Below are 20,241 nucleotides of genomic sequence, written 5' to 3'. Positions count from 1 at the left end.
AACATACTATGCTGAATATACTTACTGTGGGCTTTTATATTTTGAAATGAAAATGATACCTAGGTCTCAAATTTTATTTAGTCAGATAAGCTACTGGATATTCATTTAGAATGTATAAGCAAAAGTTAAAATTTAGCAATGGAAAAATGAAGAACTATAAACTCATGTAGAGAGAAATGTAAAATACATTTCTTCAAACTGAGAAATCAGGCTTTACATCTCATATTTTTTCTAATATATTTATTAAAAGATAATTAGTTTAATTATATATTACATTTGAATTAGGTATAAATTGAAACAATACAGAAGGTGACTTAAGCAGTCAGGGTGTGAACATTTTTTCATTAATAATTAACAGCCCTAAAGAAATCTTCTAAAAAAATAGGTGAACTTCAAGTATATTATGCTCGGTGAAAGAAGCCAGACATAAAAGAACATATATTGTATGATTCCATTTATATAAAATATCCAGAAAAGGCAAATTTATAGAGACAGAAAGTATATTAGTGGTTGCCAGAGAGTGGAGAGTGACTGTAAATGGGCATGAGATTTCTTTTTGGGGTGACGGAATTGTTCTAAAATAGGATGGTGGTGATACTTGTACAATGCTATAAATATGCTAAAAGTCACTGAAATGAAACTTAAAATGAGTGGACTTTATGGTATTTAAATTATATCTCAATAAACCTATTAATAAAAATAAATCTTCCATGTGGCTGGATTTTAGAAAACACATTTTTACATGCTAAATGAAACGAGGATTTTGATAAAGAAATCTATTTCTACTGTGAATGAGAGCCTGAATAATGCTCTTATGGTGAAATAAGACCTAGCTCAATCAATAAATCAATAAACATTCTCAAAGTGCCATCTGCATATGGAGATCTTTGGAATTTGGGAAGGCAACACATCAGGGTGCTTGAATTGAGGTAAATAGGGTACTGCTTTTTCCTCCCCGGGTAAACATAAACCACAGTGAGTACCAAAGGAGAAAGTATCATCTCTCCTGGGAGTCATTTTGAGCATCAGTAACCAACAGATGTGCATCAAATACGTAATGGGAGGGATTTGGCATACTTTGATAGACTCTGGACACTCTCCAGATTACTCAGGTTATTAAGAATTGTAACAGGGTGACCCTAAGTGACATGGGTCACTAGGAGAAGGTACTAAATGGTGGTTCATGGTAGAGGGGCCCATGGCCTTCACTGTTGCTCAGTGCTATTGCTAGGAAAGAGTAACACAGGGGTATCTGATTTTGGTTCCACTTCTGCACTGAGTATTGGTTTTATCTTACGCTTTAATTATTTTTCTTCCCAAAAAAGTAACATTTAGACAAGAACCCGTGCTTTAAACTTCCAGTATATATTTTGGTTCTTAATTTAACAAACATGATCTTTGAATAAAAAGGACCTAAGTAAACAAAGAGTACACCAATGTTATTCATTAACTGTGAAATGGTTCCTCTGTCAGTAGTTAATTAATGGATACAACATTAGATGGTATGCTTCTTGAGGGTAAGGACCATGTTATTCATCTGTAACTCTGCAACAAACATAAGCACAGGGCTTGGCACACCTAATAAATGTTTGCTGAATTGAGAATGAAAGCACCATATAAATAAACATAACATGAATGTAAAAGATTATATTATTTTTCACCATAAAACTACCCCTAATAATTTAAACCTAGTTGTTAAGGCACTACCTTCAAGAAAGGCTTTGAAAAAACCAGATTCACAGAAAGATAGACAAGATAAAAAGGCAGAGGGCTATGTACCAGAAGAAGGAAAAAGATAAAATCCCAGAAAAACAAGTAAATGAAATGGAGACAGACAATCTTCCAGAAAGAGAATTCAAAATAATGATAGTGAAGATGATCCAAGACCTCGGAAAAAGAATGGAAGCAAAGATCAAGAAGATGCAAGAAATGTTTAACAAAGACCTAGAAGAATTAAAGAACAAACAAACAGAGATGAACAATACAATAACTGAAATGAAAAATACACTAGAAGGAATCAATAGCAGAATAACTGAGGCAGAAGAACGGATAAGTGACCTGGAAGAGAGAATGGTGGAATTCACTGTTGTTGAACAGAATAAAGAAAAAAGAATGAAAAGAAATGAAGACAGCCTAAGAGACCTCTGGGACAACATTAAACGCAAAAACATTCGCGTTATAGGGGTCCCAGAAGGAGAAGAGGGAGGGAAAGGACCCAAGAAAATATTTGAAGAGATTACAGTCGAAAACTTCCCTAACATGGGAAAGGAAATAGCCACCCAAGTCCAGGAAGCGCAGAGAGTCCCATACAGGATAAACCCAAGGAGAAACATGCTGAGACACATAGTAATCAAATTGGCAAAAATTTAACACAAAGAAAAATTATTGAAAGCAGCAAGGGAAAAATGACATATAACATACAAGGGAACTCCCATAAGGTTAACAGCTGATTTCTCAGCAGAAACTCTATGAGCCAAAAGGGAGTGGCATGACATATTTAAAGTGATGATGAAAGGGAAGAACCTACAACTAGGATTACTCTACCTGGCAAGGATCTCATTCAGATGCGATGGAGAAATCAAAAGCTTTACAGACAAGAAAAAGCTAAGAGAATTCAGCACCACCAAACCAGCTCTACAACAAATGCTAAAGGAACTTCTCTAAGTAGGAAACACAAGAGAAGAAAAGGACCTACAAAAACAAACCCAAAACAATTAAGAAGATGGTCATAGGAACATACAGGTCAATAATTACCTTAAAGGTGAATGGATTAAATGTTCCAAACAATAGAGACAGGCTTGCTGAATGGATACAAAACAAGACCCATATATATGCTGTCTACAAGAGACCCACTTCAGACCTAGGGACACATACAGACTGAAAGTGAGGGGATGGAAAAAGATATTCCATGCAAATGGAACTCAAAAGAAAGCTGGAGTAGCAATACTCACATCAGATAAAATAGACTTTAAAAAAGAATGTTACGACAAGGAAGGACACCACATGATGATCAACGGATCAATCCAAGAAGAAAATATAACAATTATAAATATAAATGCACCCAACATAGGAGGACCTCAACATAAGGCAAATGCTAACAGCTATAAAAGAGGAAATCGACAGTAACACAATAATAGTAGGGGACTTTAACACCACACTTACACTACTGGACAGATCATCCAGACAAGGAAACACAAGTTTTACATGACACAACAGACCAGATAGATTTAATTGATATTTATAGGACATTCCATCCAAAAACAGCAGATTACACTTTCTTCTCAAGTGCACATGGAATATTCTCCAGGACAGATCACATCTTGGGTCACAAACCAACTCTCAGTAAATTTAAGAAAACTGAAATCATATCAAGCATCTTTTCTGATGACAATACTATGAGATGAGAAATCAATTACAGGGGAAAAAACATAAAAAACACAAACACAAGGAGGCTAAACAGTAAGTTACTAAATAATGAAGAGATCACTGAAGAAATCAAAGAGGAAATCAAAAAATACCTAGAGACAAATGACAATGAAAACACGACGATCCAAAACCTGTGGGATGCAGCAAAAGCAGTTCTAAGAGGGAAGTTTACAGCAATACAATTCTACCTCAAGAAACAAGAAAAATCTCAAATAAACAACCTAACCTTACACCTAAAGGAACTAAAGAAAGAAGAACAACCAAAAACCAAAGTTAAAAGAAGGAAAGAAATCATCAAGATCAGAGCAGAAATAAATGAAATAGAAACAAAGAAATCAATAGCAAAGATCATAAAACTAAAAGCTGGTTCTTTGAGAAGATAAACAAAATTGATAAACCATTAGCCAGACTCATCAAGAAAAAGAGGGAGAGCACTCAAATCAAAAAAATTAGAAATGAAAAAGGAGAAGTTACAACAGACACTGCAGAAATACAAAGCATCCTAAAAGACTACTACAAGCAACTCTATGCCAATCAAATGGACAATCTGGGAGAAATGGACAAATTCTTAGAAAAGCACAACCTTCTGAGACTGAACAAGGAAGAAATAGAAAATATGAACAGACCAATCACAAGCACTTAAATTGAAACTGTGATTAAAAATCTTCCAACAAACAGAAGTCCAGGACCAGATGGCTTCATAGGTGAATTCTACCAAACATTTAGAGAAGAGCTAACACCTATTCTTCTCAAACTCTTCCAAAAAATTGAAGAGGAAGGAACATTCCCAAACTCATTCTATGAGGCCACCATCACCCTGATACCAAAACCAGACAAAGATACTACAAAAAAATAAAATTACAGCCCAATATCACTGATGAATATAGATGCAAAAATCCTCAACAAAATACTAGCAAACAGAATACAACAACACATTAAAAGGATCATACACCATGATCAACTGGGATTTATCCCAGGAATGCAAGCATTGTTCAATACATGCAAATCAGTAAATGTGATACACCATATTAACAAATTGAACAATAAAAACCATATGATCATCTCAATAGATGCAGAAAAAGCTTTTGACAAAATTCAACACCCATTTATGATAAAAACTCTGCAGAAAGTGGGCACAGAGGGAATGTACCTCAACATAATAAAGGCCATATATGACAAACCCACAGCAAACATCATACTCAATGGTGAAAAACTGAAAGCATTTCCTCTAAGATCAGGGACAAGACAAGGATGTCCACTCTTACCACTATTATTCAACATAGTTTTGGAAGTCCTAGCCATGGCAATCAGAGAAGAAAAAGAAATAAAAGGAATACAAATTAGAAAAGAAGAAGTAAAATTGTCACTGTTTGCAGATGACATATTATACATAGAGAATACTAAGGATGCCACCAGAAAACTACTAGAGCTGATCAATGAATTTGGTAAAGTTGCAGGATACAAAATTAATGCACAGAAATATCTTGCATTTCTATACACTAATGATGAAAAATCTGAAAGAGAAATTAAGGAAACACTCCCATTTACCATTGCAACAAAAAGAATAAAATACCTAGGAATAAATCTACCTAGGGAAACAAAAGATCTGTATCCAAAAAATTGTAAGACACTGATAAAAGGAATTAAAGATGATACCAACAGATGGAGAGATATACCATGTTCTTGGATTGGAAGATTAATATTGTGAAAATGACTCTACTACCCAAAGCAATCTACAGATTCAATGCAATCCCTATCAAATTACCAATGGTATATTTTACAGAACTGCAACAGAAAATCTTAAAATTTGTATGGAGACACAAAAGACCCTGAATAGCCAAAGCAGTCTTGAGGGAAAAAAACGGAGCTGGAGGAATCAGACTCCCTGACTTCAGACTATACTACAAAGCTACAGTAATCAAGACAATATGGTACTGGCACAAAAACAGAAATATAGATCAATGGAACAGGATAGATAGCCCAGAGATAAACCCACGCACCTATAGTCAACTAATCTATAACAAAGGAGGCAAGGATTCATAATGGAGGAAAGACAGTCGCTTCAATAAGTGGTGCTGGGAAAACTGGACAGCTACATGTAACAGAATGAAATTAGAATACTCCCTAACATCATACACAAAAATAAACTCAAAATGGATTAGAGACCTAAATGTAAGACCGAGCACTATCAAACTCTTAAAGGAAAACACAGTAAGTACACTCTTTGACATAAATCATAGCAAGATATTTTTTGATTCATCTCGTATAGTAATGGAAATAAAACCAAAAATAAACAAATGGGACCTAATGAAACTTAAAAGCTTTTGCACAGCAAAGGAAAGCATAAAGAAGATGGAAAGACAACCGTCAGAATGGGAGAAAATATTTGCAAATGAATCAACGGACAGAGGAATAATCTCCAAAATATATAAACAGCTCATGCAGCTCAATATCAAAGAAACAAACAACCTAATCCAAAAATGGGCAGAAGACTTAAATAGACATTTCTCCAAAGAAGACATACAGATGGCCAAGAAGCACATGATAAAGCGCTCAACATCACTAATTGTTAGAGAAATGCAAATCAAAACTACAATGAGGTATCACCTCACACCAGTTAGAATGGGCATCATCAGAAAATCTACAAACAACAAATGCTGGAGAGGGTGTGGAGAAAAGGGAATCCTATTGCACTGTTGGTGGGAATGTAAATTGATACAGCCACTATGGAGAACAGTATGGAGGCTCCTTAAAAAACTGAAACTAGAACTACCATATGACCCAGCAATCCCACTACTGGGCATATACCCAGAGAAGACCATAATTCAAAAAGACACAATGCACCCCAATGTTCATTGCAGCACTATTTACAATAGCCAGGTCATGGAAGCAACCTAAATGCCCATCGACAGATGAATGGATAAAGAAGATGTGGTACATATATACAATGAAATATGAGTCAGCCGTAAAAAGGGACGAAATTTGGTCATTTGTAGAGACGTGGATGTATCCAGAGACTGTCATACAGAGTGAAGTAAGTCAGAAAGAGAAAAACAAATATCGTACATTAACACATATATGTGGAACCTTGAAAATGGTACAGATGAACCGGTTTGCAGAGCAGAAATTGAGACACAGAAGTAGAGAAGAAAACGTATGGATACCAAGGGGGGAAAGAGGCAGGGGTGGTGGTGGTGGTGTGATGAACTGGGAGATTGGGATTGACATGTATATATTGATGTGTATAAAATGGATGACTAATAAGAAAAAAAAAAAAGAAAAGCAGAAGGTGAAAAATTTCTTAAAATGTTTTGACTTCTTACTATGATCTGCCCACCTTTATAGACAATTTATCTGTATTAAATTGATCTCCAAACAAAAAAATAAAAAAGAAAAAAAAGAAAAAGAAAGGCTTCATAAGTTAAAGACAAATGAAATATATACAAGTTCGTAGAAGTAGAAAAAAGTGTGAAGGAACTGTAGAGAAAAAAAAACAACCCTAAACTTATGGTGGCTGTGGTGTAACAAATTCCCTAAGATCTAATATAGATAATGTTGCAAGTGGTATATCTTTTACTCTAAGTAAAGCTCTACGAGATAAACATTTGTTTCATCTAGGCCAATAAAATACTTCGCTTTTATGAGAATGGTAAGCATATACATAATTATCTTTTTATTAAAAAGAAAATACATGCTGAAAACTATAAACCATTGATAAAGGAAACTGATTCAAAGAAATGGAAAGATATCCAATCTTCTTAGATTGGAAAAATTAATATTGTTAAAATGGTCATACTACCCAAAGCAATCTACAGATTTAACTCAATCCCTATCAAAATACCTATGACATTTTTCACAGAACTAGAATAAAGAATTCTAAAATTTATATGGAATCAAAAAAGGCCCAGAATTACTAAGGAAATCTTGAGGAAAAAGAACAAAGCTGGAGGAATAACCCTTCCAGACTTCAGGCTGTACTACAAAGCTACAATAATCAAAACAGCGTGGTACTGGCACAAAACAGACATATAGATCAATGGAACAGTATAGAGAGCCCAGAAATAAACCTGCACACCTACAGTCAATTAATCTATGATAAAAGAGGCAAGAATATACAATGGATAAAAGACAGTCTCTTCAATAAATGGTGTTGGGAAAGCTGGACAGCTACATGTAAATCAATGAAATTAGAACACTCCCGCACACAATATAGAAAAATAAACTTAAAATAGATTAAAGACTTAAATTTAAGACATGATACCCTAAAACTCCTAGAAGAGAACGTAGGCAAAACATTCTCTGACATAAATCGTAGCAGTATTTTCCTAGATCAGTCTCAAAATATACAAGGCAAAAGAAATAAAAGCAAAAATAAGCAAATGGAACCTAATCAAACTTAAAAGCTTTTGCACAGCAAAGGAAACCATCAACAAAATGAAAAGACAAACTATGGAATGGGAGAAAATATTTTCAAATGATGTGACCAACAAGGGGTTAATAAGCCAAAATATACAAACAGCTAATAAAACTCAATACTGAAAAAACAAACTCAATAAAAAAATGGGCAGAAACCCTAAATAGACATTTTCCCAAAGAAGACATACAGATGGCTAAGAGGCACATGAAAAGATGCTCAACATTGCTAATTACTAGAGAAGCACAAATGAAAACCACAGTGAGGTATCACCTCACACCGGTTGGAATAACTATCATCAAAAGTCTACAAATAATAAATGCTGGAAAGTGTGTGGAGAAAAAGGAACCCTCGTGCTCTGTTGGTAGCAATGTAAATTGGTGCAGCCACTATGGAAAACAGTATGGAGGCTCCTTAAAAAACTAAAACTAGAGCTACCATATGATCCAGTAATTCCACTCCTGGGTACATATCCAGAAAAAACAAAAACTATACTTCAAAAAGATACATGCACGCCAATGTTCACAGCAGCACTATTTACAAGAGCCAAGACATGGAAACAACCCAAGTATCCATCAACAGATGACTGGCTTAAGAAGATGTGGTATATATATATGTGTGTGTGTGCGTGTGTGTGTGTGTGTGTGTGTATATATATACACACACACACACACACACACACACACGCACACACACACACGTGCACATGAACACATACACACACACTGTGGACTATTACTCAGCCATAAAAAAGAATGAAATATTACCATTTGCAGCAACATGGATGGACCTAGAGAATATTATACTTAGTGAAGTAAGTCAGACAGAGAAAGACCCTTTCTGACTATATGATATCACATATATGTGGAATCTAAAAATAATACAAATGAATCTATATACAAAACAGAAACAGACTCATAGACATAGAAAACAAACTTATGGTTACCAAAGGGGAAGGAGGAAGGGACAAATTAGGAGTATGGATTAACAGATACAAATTACTATATATAAAATAGATAAGTAACAAAGATTTACTGTATAGCACAGGGAATTATATTCAATATCTTGTAATAACCTATAACGGAGTATAATCTGAATTAAAAATAAGTGCGTCACCTTGCTGTACACCTGAAACTAACAGAATATTGTGAATCAACTATACTTCAATTAAAAAAATAGCTGGTTTACTTAGAAAGAAAGAAAGAAGGAAGGGAAGGAGGAAGGAAGGAAAGAAGGAAAGAAGAAAGGAAAGAGGAAAGGAAAAAGGAAAGGATAGGAAAGAAAGCGGCACCTGATCCATCATCTCGCTTACCTCCTTACCCAGAGCAGGCTTTGACTTCCACTATTTAAAAAAATACATATATGTGTGTATGTGTGTGTGTATATGCAGTCATTAAAAATAATTAGGTATATATGCTCTACACTAATTAGGTATATAGGAGGATCTCCAAGATGTACTACTAAGTGAAAAAAGCAAGGTGAGAAAACAGTGTGAATGGTTTGATCATTTTAGTTTAAAAAAAGATAATTTTATCTGCATATCCTAGCAATAATACACAGCTTTTTTTTCCCTCAGGAAGAAATCAACTGTCAGAAGAAATGGAGTAGAGGTGGGAAAGGGAGAGTTTATGTTGCATTTTGTATCTTTCTGTACTATCTGAATTTTCTAACCATGCATATGTACTACTTTAAGAAAATGTCCATCTGACTGATGAAACTGTAGACCAGTTTGGTTATTTATTTATTATTTATTGTATTATAAAAACGAATGTAAGTTCCTAGTGGCCACATCAATGTTTTGATCATCTTGCTGCCCAAGATGCTGCCTGGCATAGTAACCTTTTACATTCCCCTAAGACAGAAGTTCAGAAAGTATCTAAGAATCAATATGATCCACTCCCTAACCCTCTCTGTTGGTTATCAATGCAGTGCCTCTTTCCTCCAAATCTACCTTTCTTTGCCTTGCTTTGTGGTACCGGAGCTGGACCTGTAAAAATTTCTCCTTCGCCAGTTGGCACAATATTAAGCTTTGTCAGTAGGGACAGAGCAACATGAAGTGGTTTCTCTTCCTGGTTCTGGTGTGCTTTTTTCTTCTTGCTCCTGTGACACGTACCTGCTAGTAGTGTGTGGGACAGCCAGTTGTGCTCACCACTTTGCGAGTTTCAGTGGTACCCTAGTGAGTAGATTCCTAGCAAGTCTTGCCAGAACTCCAGTAGACAGCTTCCTGCTTGCCAGCCCTAGTCTGTGGCCCTTCAGTGAAGTTCACCTCAGTGCCATCCAGTGGCCACAGAAACACCTCTCCAACAAGGTCTGAGTCTCGGTCTTGTTGGGGAGTGGCACCCTCCAAGTTTAAAATTCTCTTTATTTCTTAGTTAATCCCCTATTACTACTTAATAACTCCTTATATTAAAATTTTCCTGTTCATATTACTGGTATGGCTTCTGGTGCCTAATTGGACCTTTCATGCTCAAATCAAATTAAACCAAAAGAAGCCAAGTAAAATCAAGCCAAGTCAACAACAAAAAATTAAATCTATAAACCCATCATAAAACATAAGTTTGTATTATTATTTGATAACACAGAGAAGAGCATGGCATGTAGCCCAACTTGTTAACTAATTGCATTAAAAACTTCCACAAAACAAAAAAACATGGTGTGATGGTTTTGTACTGTGTAAACTAAACTAAGCTAAGACTGTATTTCCCAGAATTCTCTTCCTCCATGATTCTAGGTCAGGATTGACTACAGAGAAATTTGTCTAAGATTTGGAAGACAAAAATGAAGCAGCAGCCATTACACTCTGAAGGTCAGTATAGGATGCCAGGTGCTGCTGTATCTCATACACTTTGTTGCAGATCTGCTGGACCATCTTGATGTGTGGAAAGAATTGTGCTCACATTTCCTCCAGTTCCTTCTGGATCTCTTCCTTTAGCTGCTCCTAGTCAGGGCCAGGCACATGTGTAGCTCCATGGCCAATAATGCTGCTTCTTTTCCAAGTCACCTGCTTTCTTGAGGTTGGAGGACTTTAAAAGACATACATAGATTCTAGTTTGTCCTTGTTCTTCCCTGTATCATGCCCAGCTTTTCTTCCTGACTGCTGCCCTGATGATCTATAGTGACTTCAGGGCCACAGGCAGACCCTAATTCAAAGCTTTCCATAAACTTCTTCCCCAGCTTCTATAACAATATAAAAGCTGGTCTCTATAATAGATTCCTTACTTCCTATCACTCATGGTGCTTCTGCTATGATGATCAAACCCTCACTAATATACACTATAAAACAGATAAATGATCCAGCTTAAAAAAACCTTAAGTAATCTGGATTTCTTGAGCAATTGAGTTTCTACTGTCAATTCTTATTTCCCCTATGTTTCTTCTTATTTATTTCTACATAATATCTAAGTTTAAAAAATAGATGTTAAAGTGGGAAAATTTTTAAATGCCATTTTCTTTAACAAATGCCCATGTGAGGGCCCGTATGAAGGCTAGTTAGAACCAAGTGTTTTGGTTCCTCTGAGATATGGAGACAAATTTCCTTGGTGGCTTAAGATACAGGAGAGCCTGACCTATTTTTGTAACATTATTCTCCATGCCAGAGGGGAATAAGATGAAGAACTACTAGGGAGACTTCTGTGAAGACTAGTATGTATGCATTTAAGAAAAACTAGAGTGGGCCTGGAGATAAGTTTAAGCTGATGAGAGAAAACCAAAAGATGATGCCCAAGCTCCAGCTGGTTATCATTAGTTTCTAAACCCAAATTAATTTGTTTAACATTTTTGAGATTTGTCCTTGTTTCCCGAGCATGCTCAGTATGACCTGCCAGGTCTCAGAAGTGTGAGTCTCATAAATTCAATTTTCTGTTTTAGAAGAGGATGGGAGGGTAAGGAGGAAGAAAGAGGAATGCAAGTGAGTTAGCAGCAGAGAAAGAGTTCCTGATTATGGAGAACCTTTGGGTTAAGACCTTTAACTCAGAGACTGTGCACTAATCATTTGAAGTAAAGTTTTTAAAAAACTGAGTTTATCAAGAAATATTTATTTGGGGCTTCCCTGGTGGCGCAGTGGTTGAGAGTCCGCCTGCCGATGCAGGGGACATGGGTTCGTGCCCCGATCCGGGAAGATCCCGCGTGCCGCGGAGCAGCTGGGCCCGTGAGCCGTGGCCGCTGAGCCGTGGCCGCTGAGCCTGCGCGTCCGGAGCCTGTGCTCCGCGGCGGGAGAGGCCACAGCAGTGAGAGGCCCGCGTACCACCAAAAAAAAAAAAAAAAAAAAGAAATATTTATTGGGTACCTACTAAGTGCAGGAAGGGGGCTAGATCTCATCAGTTAGAAATGGTGGATGAAACAAAAAGGATGGGCAGAACAAAAAGAGTAAGAGAATACTGCCAGCATCTAAGGGCATGGATCACTTCATCACTCAGCTAAGGCACTTTATCTGGTGCCTAGTTCTCTACTAAAACAGATCTAGGAATATTTGATAATCTCTCCTGACTTAGAGCCCATGAAACATGGAGTAGCTTTAGCCAGAAGTCCTTCCATAAGTGCTGGGCTTCCGAAGCTACCTGCACACAGCTGCACAGTGAGTCAGCCTGGCTGTCACAGGTTTATTGCTTCCTACTGTACATTTCAGAAGGACGTATACAATGTGCTGTTCAGAATGTGGCTATTTAACTCCTTACAAGTCCTTCATAGGAAAAGAGGGAATAAAAGTTTACTGGATTTATTTGCCCTAAGAATTAATCTCTCTATGAAAAGGCATGGATAGGACAACTACAATAAATGACAGAATTAAGAAAAGCACTGAACATTCTGGAAAATTTTCAGAAGGTTCACAGAAATTGCCGGTGAAGTTAAACTCTAATTTCTGCCTCCATTTATTTATCTAGCTTGTTCATTTGTTCATTCATTCATTCAACAAATAGTTATTGATTGACACTGGGATACAGCAATGAATAAGACAGACAATATCCCAGCCTCATGAAATTTATTTTCTTTGGTGGGGGAAAACAGTCAAACGTAAACTAACCAACACACAGCACAATTTCAAGTGTTATTAAGTGCTCTAAAGAACAATAAAGTAGGGATGGAATGGTGGGGTTATATCTTAGGAGATGATTTAACATTATATATTACATTTTTTACATAGAGCATGCAATAAACATTATAACAAATATAACCACAGATATGTCTTAGATACACTAAGGGGACGGGATTGATGTAGTTCCATGATAAATCAAACTGAATACATCTATATAAATCATAATGACATATACAGACAAATGAAACTTACCCTATAGAAAGCACTGGTCAAAGGGAGTAATGCTGCAGCAATGTTATATTCTTCTAAACTTGAACAATCCTTAAACAAAACAAAGAGAAATGAGCATTATTAGGACATTTACCAGAAATCACAAATATCTGGAAACAAAAATCTATGATACATTATTTACTGTCCTAAGGGGTTTTCACTTTAATTTCAAATCGTCATTAAGGCTTACCTAGATAAGTGTGAAAAAAATGTATGAAAAAATACTGTCCCAAAGCACATTCTTTTTTAAAAAAAATTTTGTTTTTTTAAATTAAAAAAAAATTCTTTTTTTCTGCTCGTGCCACGTGGCATGTGGGATCTTAATTCCCCAGCCAGGGATGGATCCCATGCCCCCTGCAGTGGAAGCACGGAGTCTTAACCACTGGACCATCAGGGAAGTCCCCTGAAACCCATTCTTTTAGAAATGATATAAAAATACATTTGAGAAAGATGTTTTCATACAGTATTGGTGAGTAGCTACTTTTACGTTCCTGTTTTACAAAAATTGTGTTTACAACTGTGCATATTTGTCCAAAAATTTTTGGAGGGTGTTTTAGTACATTTAACTACTATATTTCATTGAATCTGAGATACACATTTTCTCCCCATATTTTAACTTCTCTGAGACTGGGATGTATGTTATAATTGAAATAATAAATTTTTTCTTAGTCTTACATATGAAGGGTTTATATGTAAAATTCTGTTATTGATCAGGCAAGAAATACCACTGATGCCAAAACCCTTTGGGTGAAATGTTGTTGGGGAATGGGATAGTCAGAAAATCTCAGTGGGAATGTAAAATGGTGCAGCTGCTAGGAAAACAGTATGGCAATTCCTCAAAAATTGAAAAGTAGAATTACCCTATAATCCAGCAATTCTACTTCTGGATATATACCTAAAACAAGAGTGACTTGAACAGCCATAGGGGGGCCATGGCCTGGAACAATGCTCAAGGGTAATACCCTTAGAGAGGTCAGGTATAGTAGTTTCACCCCCAACCTTAGACAATATAACTATCGCCATCAAAATGCAAATTCATCAGCTATCAGCTGTTCATATGTTTGTATGAATTGATTTTAAACTCACAGAGCTGAGACCTTAATATCAATTATTCCAGTGCAATTCCTCTACTTTTCAGATGAGAAAAAGAGGCCTAGATGTCAGCCAGTACTGGAATTTAGATTTATCTACCTATCGGCCTGGTGCTTTTTCCTCTAAACACCGCCTTTTGTACTTGATTGCTTTCCTCATGTTCTTGAGGTGGTGGATATGAGTTTTTTGAGCTGCCAGCACTGATTTTGGAATGTGAAGGAGGGAGTACAGGCCTCAACAGCAGAGCAGTTGGAGGCTTAAAGCTGCAAAAGGGCACTGGTGCCAGGGACAGGGCCCCTAGAAAAAGGAGAAAGAGTCAGAAGCAAAAAGGAGAAAGAGTCAGAAGCAAAGCAAAAAAGGAGAAAGAGTCAGAAGCAAAGAGAGTCAGAAGCAAGGTTGTCTATGGTGTCTGTACACCATACTTAAGTCTATTTCAAATACTATTTCAAAATACTACTACGGCTTGGCAGGGCTGAGGGTGTAGTACTGCCCTGAGGAAAAAAAAGGAGGAAACTTTCTTTCAGAAGTCATGGCCCAAAGGCGGGCATCTCTTCTAATGTTAGTCTTGCTTAGCATGAGTACATTTGGTATTATGATCTGCTAAAAGAGTTCTTAATAGAATTTCATGCATTTTTAACTATGAAAAACATAGCTATAGAATACACTGCATGTCCAACTCCAGAAAACACTGAAACAATACTGGGTTACAAGACAAATCTCTGTAATAAAGAATCATTCTCATATATGTGACATTCTCTGACCCAATTTTAAAAAAATAACTAAAAGATAGGCTCAAACTTCCTATACTGTTCTAAAAACAATAGTTCTAATTAATTCACCACACAGAGTAAACATTTATTGGATAAATGAATAAGTGAATGAATAAAGGAATAAATTCAAGAAGAGAGAGAAATGAGAAGCTAAGGACAGAAACCTGGGAAAGATATATTTATAGAGAAGGAATAAAGGAAAATCAAGATGGGAAAGAGAAGTAGGAGAAAGCAGTACTATTGTTGTCAAGAGAAGAAGAAACGACCAGTAGTGTTGAAATCTTCAGAGAAATTCAGTAAAATGAAGATTGAGAAAAAGCCAAGAAACTTGTGAGTCAAAGAGGTCACTGGTGACATGATGAGGGTATAAGTGAGTAAAAAAGGCCCTGAGTGTAAATGCTCATAGTTGTAAAGGGCAGGAAGCTGTTTGAGGAGTTATGACATCCAAATGGGTAGCTGAATGAATCTTGGTAGGGCTGAATCAGATGAATACTAAGATTCTATGTAATCCTTTGATTCTATGAGAATTAGAAGGGACCTAAGTACACCAAGGAGGAAAATCCAAGGGAGACAGAGTTGAAAAAGAAAGGTCACTGATAGAACAAGGTCTCTGTGATATGGCTGCTAATCAATGTGGTCCCCATTTCTAAGGGGGAAACATCTCATTTCCATAAAAAGCAAATAAACAGAACTTATATTAACCAGCAGGATCCCTGAATATTTCAGCAAATATAACTTATTAGGAGAGAGAAACTTGGTTCTATAACAGAGACTCAGGCCTACCTAAGAGGCTTCTATGGGAAAAGCGGGGAGAGTGTCCTCAGACTGTTGTGCAAACACTAGTTTTATGGAGTACTGATAGCTGTTACTTGGGGGGAAATTGGGGAAATGCTGGGTAAACAAAATTAAGTGCGATGTCTTTGTTTTAAAAAACTGTAGGACTTCTCAGGGCTTTAAACTGTGACTAGATGAAGGGAATTTGGTGGCAGCATTTCCAACCTAATTTGACTAAGAACATTTCTTTTAGAAAGCAATTGAAAAAAATATATATATATTTAAATTGAGGGCAACTGCTATTTTATTTTATTTTTTAAAAAAATATTTATTTATTTATTTATGGCTGTGTTGGGTCTTTGTTGCTGTGTGTGGGCTTTCTCTAGTTGAGGCGAGCGGGGGCTACTCTTTGTTGTGGTGCACGGGCTTCTCACTGCAGTGGCTTCTCTTGTCGTGGAACACAGGCTCTAGGTGTGCGGGCCTCAGTAGCTGTGGCACGCGGGCTCAGCAGTTGTGGCGCATGGGCTTAGTTGCTCTTCGGCATGTGGGATATTCCCGGACCAGGGATTGAACCCGTGATCCCTTCATTGGCAGGTGGATTCTTAACCACTGAGCCACCAGGGAAGTCCAGAAAAATGTATTTTGAAAAAATGATTTAATATCATAAAAAATCTTCTGAGAGCACTCCAACCAAAAGATCATTTAAAAACTTAGTTATGAGCTTTTATTTCTTGACTTATGGTCATATACTGACAGGTATTTTTACTGTAAAGAACTAAAAATGCTAGATAATATATTTAACAATCTTTAATGCAAGGCAATGAACTGGCAAGAAAGTAAGGAACACTCAGGCCAAAATATAAGTTAAGTGGGAACCTGGAGAGATACAGCACTAAAATGCAATTTTACCTCAAGAACAGTTGGTGAGCAAAGTAAATTTGAGTATTAGTTTTGAACAACTCAAAGGACTCAAGAGATAGGAGACAAAACCCAGTGCTTGCTAAAGGTAGGAAGTCCATTAGGAGAACTATCTTATGGTAGGGATCCCCTAGGGCCACCTGAAACACCAGATGGAAAAGTCTGAGATATAAAACGATAATTCAGCAAGGGAAGTAATGAATATGTGAGTAAATTAAGCATACACTGACTATATAAAACACAAAATTAATGTCTTTCAGTATTAAAGAAAAATAAGATACAGCTAAAATATACAACCATGGTAGCACAGACATTGTAAGGTGGTGGACTGGAGCTGGATTTTGATAAATTAAGTAAACATTTAAATTTCTCTGTATTATTGCCAAAGGAACAGAATAGGTTACAACTTCTAAACTAGTGGGGGAAAAAATGGACTGAAAGAAAAATAACTCAAAGGAAAGCAAGAAGGAGGAACAGAAACTCAGAAAAAGGAAATAATCAAAAAAGAACAAAATAAGATAGTAGGGGGCTTCGCTGGTGGCGCAGTGGTTGAGTGCTCCTGCCGATGCAGGGGTCACTGGTCCGTGCCCCGGTCTAGGAAGATCCCACATGCCGCTGAGCGGCTAGGCCCGTGAGCCATGGCTGCTGAGCCTGCGCGTCCAGAGCTTGTGCTCCACAAGGGAGAGGCCACAACAGTGAGAGTCCCGCGTAACGGGGAAAAAAAAAAAAAAAGATAGTAGGAATAAATAAAAATAGCAGAAATAGACCAAATACTCTGGTTAAAAGACAACTATTTTAAGAAGAAATGGGAAGATGTTGGTAAAAGAGTACATATAAGATGAATAAGGTCTGAGAATCTAATATATAACACAGTGACTATAGTTGATCATACTGTATCATATAATTAAAATTTGCTAAGAAAGTGGAACTTAAGTATTCTCACCCCTCCCCCAGAAAGGAAATCTGTGAGGTGATGGATGTGTTAATTAATTCGATTGTGGGAATCCTTTCACAATGTATGGTATATTAAGTCATCACGCTGTACACTTTAAATATGTTACAGCTTTATTTGACAATTATACCTCAGTAAAACTGGAAAAAGTATATAGGCCATGTAGGAAAACACCACACCTTTTTCCTATTCTCTGTCATTTCCATGGATTTTATAAAATAATCCCAGAATACGGCAAAAAGGGTGAATCATCTTTTTCTTCCTGACTTATTCCTCACCCTCTTGCTTAGGACACTGCTATGCACAAGAATGTCATCCCCTGTGTCCTAGCACATCTGAGTTTCTTTAACAGAAATGCCTTGCATGTTTCTGAAGACTGTCATGAGGCCCAAGGCAATAAAGTTCAACAGACTTGAGCTGTAATCTTCTCCTAAGGAAATGGCTGGGATGCCAAGATGCCTTTTGACTTTGATTTCACAGCAGGGCTTCATTTGTAATGATGCTGTCCAAACTTTAAATGACAACAGCTGTGATATGAAGTCCCACACACTCATTTATAAAAATTTCCCACAAATTAAAAAAAAATTAAACAATGGGGAATTTCAATCCATGACCAATTAGCAGGGAACAGGCAATCATAAAACATTTAGGGTCTATTTATTATCTTACAAAATGTTTACACATTGTAGTGCATGTCTCAAACCTGAGCGCCAGTCAAATGCTGATTGCAAAATATAAATATAAAATTCTTTGCAAATCACGTTAGAGATATTCTAAGTTAATTAGATTGAAAAATGGAAAAATTTTTGAAACAATAAGTACAACTACTGACATAGCAACAGCATTCCGGAATAGTGCAGTTATCTGTTGGGGAATCAGTCCATAAATACACATCCTGAAATCCCCTGTGTTTTGGCCACGTAATAGCAAAGTAGTTACAGACATACCAGGCAATTTATAAGCCTGCAAGGACTTGAATGACTATACATGTTTTATTCTGAACTTTGCTATGTAGTTTAACTTTAATTTTCCTCCTACAACTGAAGAGTGAGCCCTGCAATCTTAATTTCTCATTACCCTCAATTACTTCATATTTTGATTTGCATACCTTTGGACTGTCATGACCAGCATTCCCATTTTTGTAAAACTTTGGAACCTCTCAAAAACGATATAGGTAAACATTAAAGAAAAAAAATAAGACTGAAAGGCAGAATGTCTTACAAAACTGACTTTTCTTGAGTTTAGACTTGATATAACTCAGAAAAAATTTTTTTTGAATTGTCCAAAACACTGAGAACATTTGTATCTTCTACATAGGGACGAAAGTTAAAACTACCAAAGCCCCAAATACCTCTGTATATCATGTTAGTCTCCTGCTCAAAAATGTCAGCTATGTTCTGACCATTACAGGATAATGACCAAACTCTTCTGCCAAACTTGTAAACCCTCCGTGGTGTGGACCCATCTCCACACTTACCCAACCATATGGCCCTCCTGCTATAAGCCGCAGGTCTAGTCAGTCTGCTTTACTTATCATCTTCTATTCCACATCATAATTACCTCCTACCACATCTAATACCCCTAAAATAGCACCCATGCCTTGCTTTATCATTTACATTCTTCCTCCTTGGCATCTCCATATGCATGCCCTCGTGTTTTCCCACCCTTTCTAAGTACAGTGCTAAGTACAAAATAAGCGGTAGGCCTCATTGTTGTTTCGGCCTCAGGTTACTTTTTTTTTTTTTTTTTTTTCGGTACGCGGGACTCTCACTGTTGTGGCCTCTCCCGTTGCGGAGCACAGGCTCCAGACGCACAGGCCCAGAGGCCATGCCTCACGGGCCCAGCCGCTCCGCGGCATGTGGAATCCTCCTGGACCAGGGCACGAACCCATGTCAGGCGGACTCTCAACCACTGCGCCACCAGGGAAGCCCCTCAGGTGACATTTTAATGCTAAATCTACGAATATAACAATCGAGATGTATCACAATTTTGAACACTATGGTTATTTAATATGTACCATTACTCCCATTGAGATAGAAGATGAATGCTAGATTTGACAAATAATATCAAGCTTTGCTTTAAGTTTTTGAGTGAATGGCGCAATTCCGCTTCAATTTTATGTCTGGAAACTAGGACACTGCACCTGGCATACAGTAATAATAGCTAACATTTATTGAGTGCTTACTAAGTATCAAACATATTTTCAGTATGAATTTACAGAAATTATTTCATCTAATTTTTACAGCACCTCTAGGAGGTAGATACTATAATTATATCCATTTTGTTGATGAAGGAACTGAGTTTCTCAGAGGTTAAATAATTGCCTTAGATTACATGGGCACAAATGGCAGAGCCAGAACTCAAACCCAGGTAGTCTCACTCCAATGTTTGTGCTTTAAAGCTGTATGCCCTGTTGCCTCTCAAATGCAATTGAATCTAAAGATGGCATCTGTGGAAACATATAATTCAAGCAAAAGAAGAAATATCCCACTAATTATAAATAATTTCCTCAAAAGAGGCTGAAACTATACTATATCTGTGAAAAAGCAATTGAAAACTTAAATGTGGCTGCTAAAATTAAAATGCAAAGGAA

The 20,241-nt window shown here is 36.8% G+C and overlaps 1 protein-coding gene across 5 annotated transcripts in view; it reads right to left on the bottom strand.

Moving 5' to 3' along the window:
* SBF2 (SET binding factor 2) overlaps nucleotides 1-20,241 on the bottom strand; it is a 502,981-nt gene that overhangs the window by 112,371 nt on the left and 370,369 nt on the right. For all 5 annotated transcript variants that reach the window (XM_067038634.1, XM_059069141.2, XM_067038638.1 and 2 more), the window contains exon 17: nucleotides 13,125-13,193. In XM_067038634.1, coding sequence (XP_066894735.1) covers nucleotides 13,125-13,193 — 69 coding nt within the window. The remainder of the gene's footprint in view (nucleotides 1-13,124; nucleotides 13,194-20,241) is intronic.

The sequence above is a fragment of the Kogia breviceps genome, chromosome 7 (genome assembly GCF_026419965.1).
Source record: "Kogia breviceps isolate mKogBre1 chromosome 7, mKogBre1 haplotype 1, whole genome shotgun sequence".
NCBI classification, from domain to species: domain Eukaryota; kingdom Metazoa; phylum Chordata; class Mammalia; order Artiodactyla; family Physeteridae; genus Kogia; species Kogia breviceps.
This window is presented reverse-complemented; position numbering and strand designations above follow the sequence as displayed.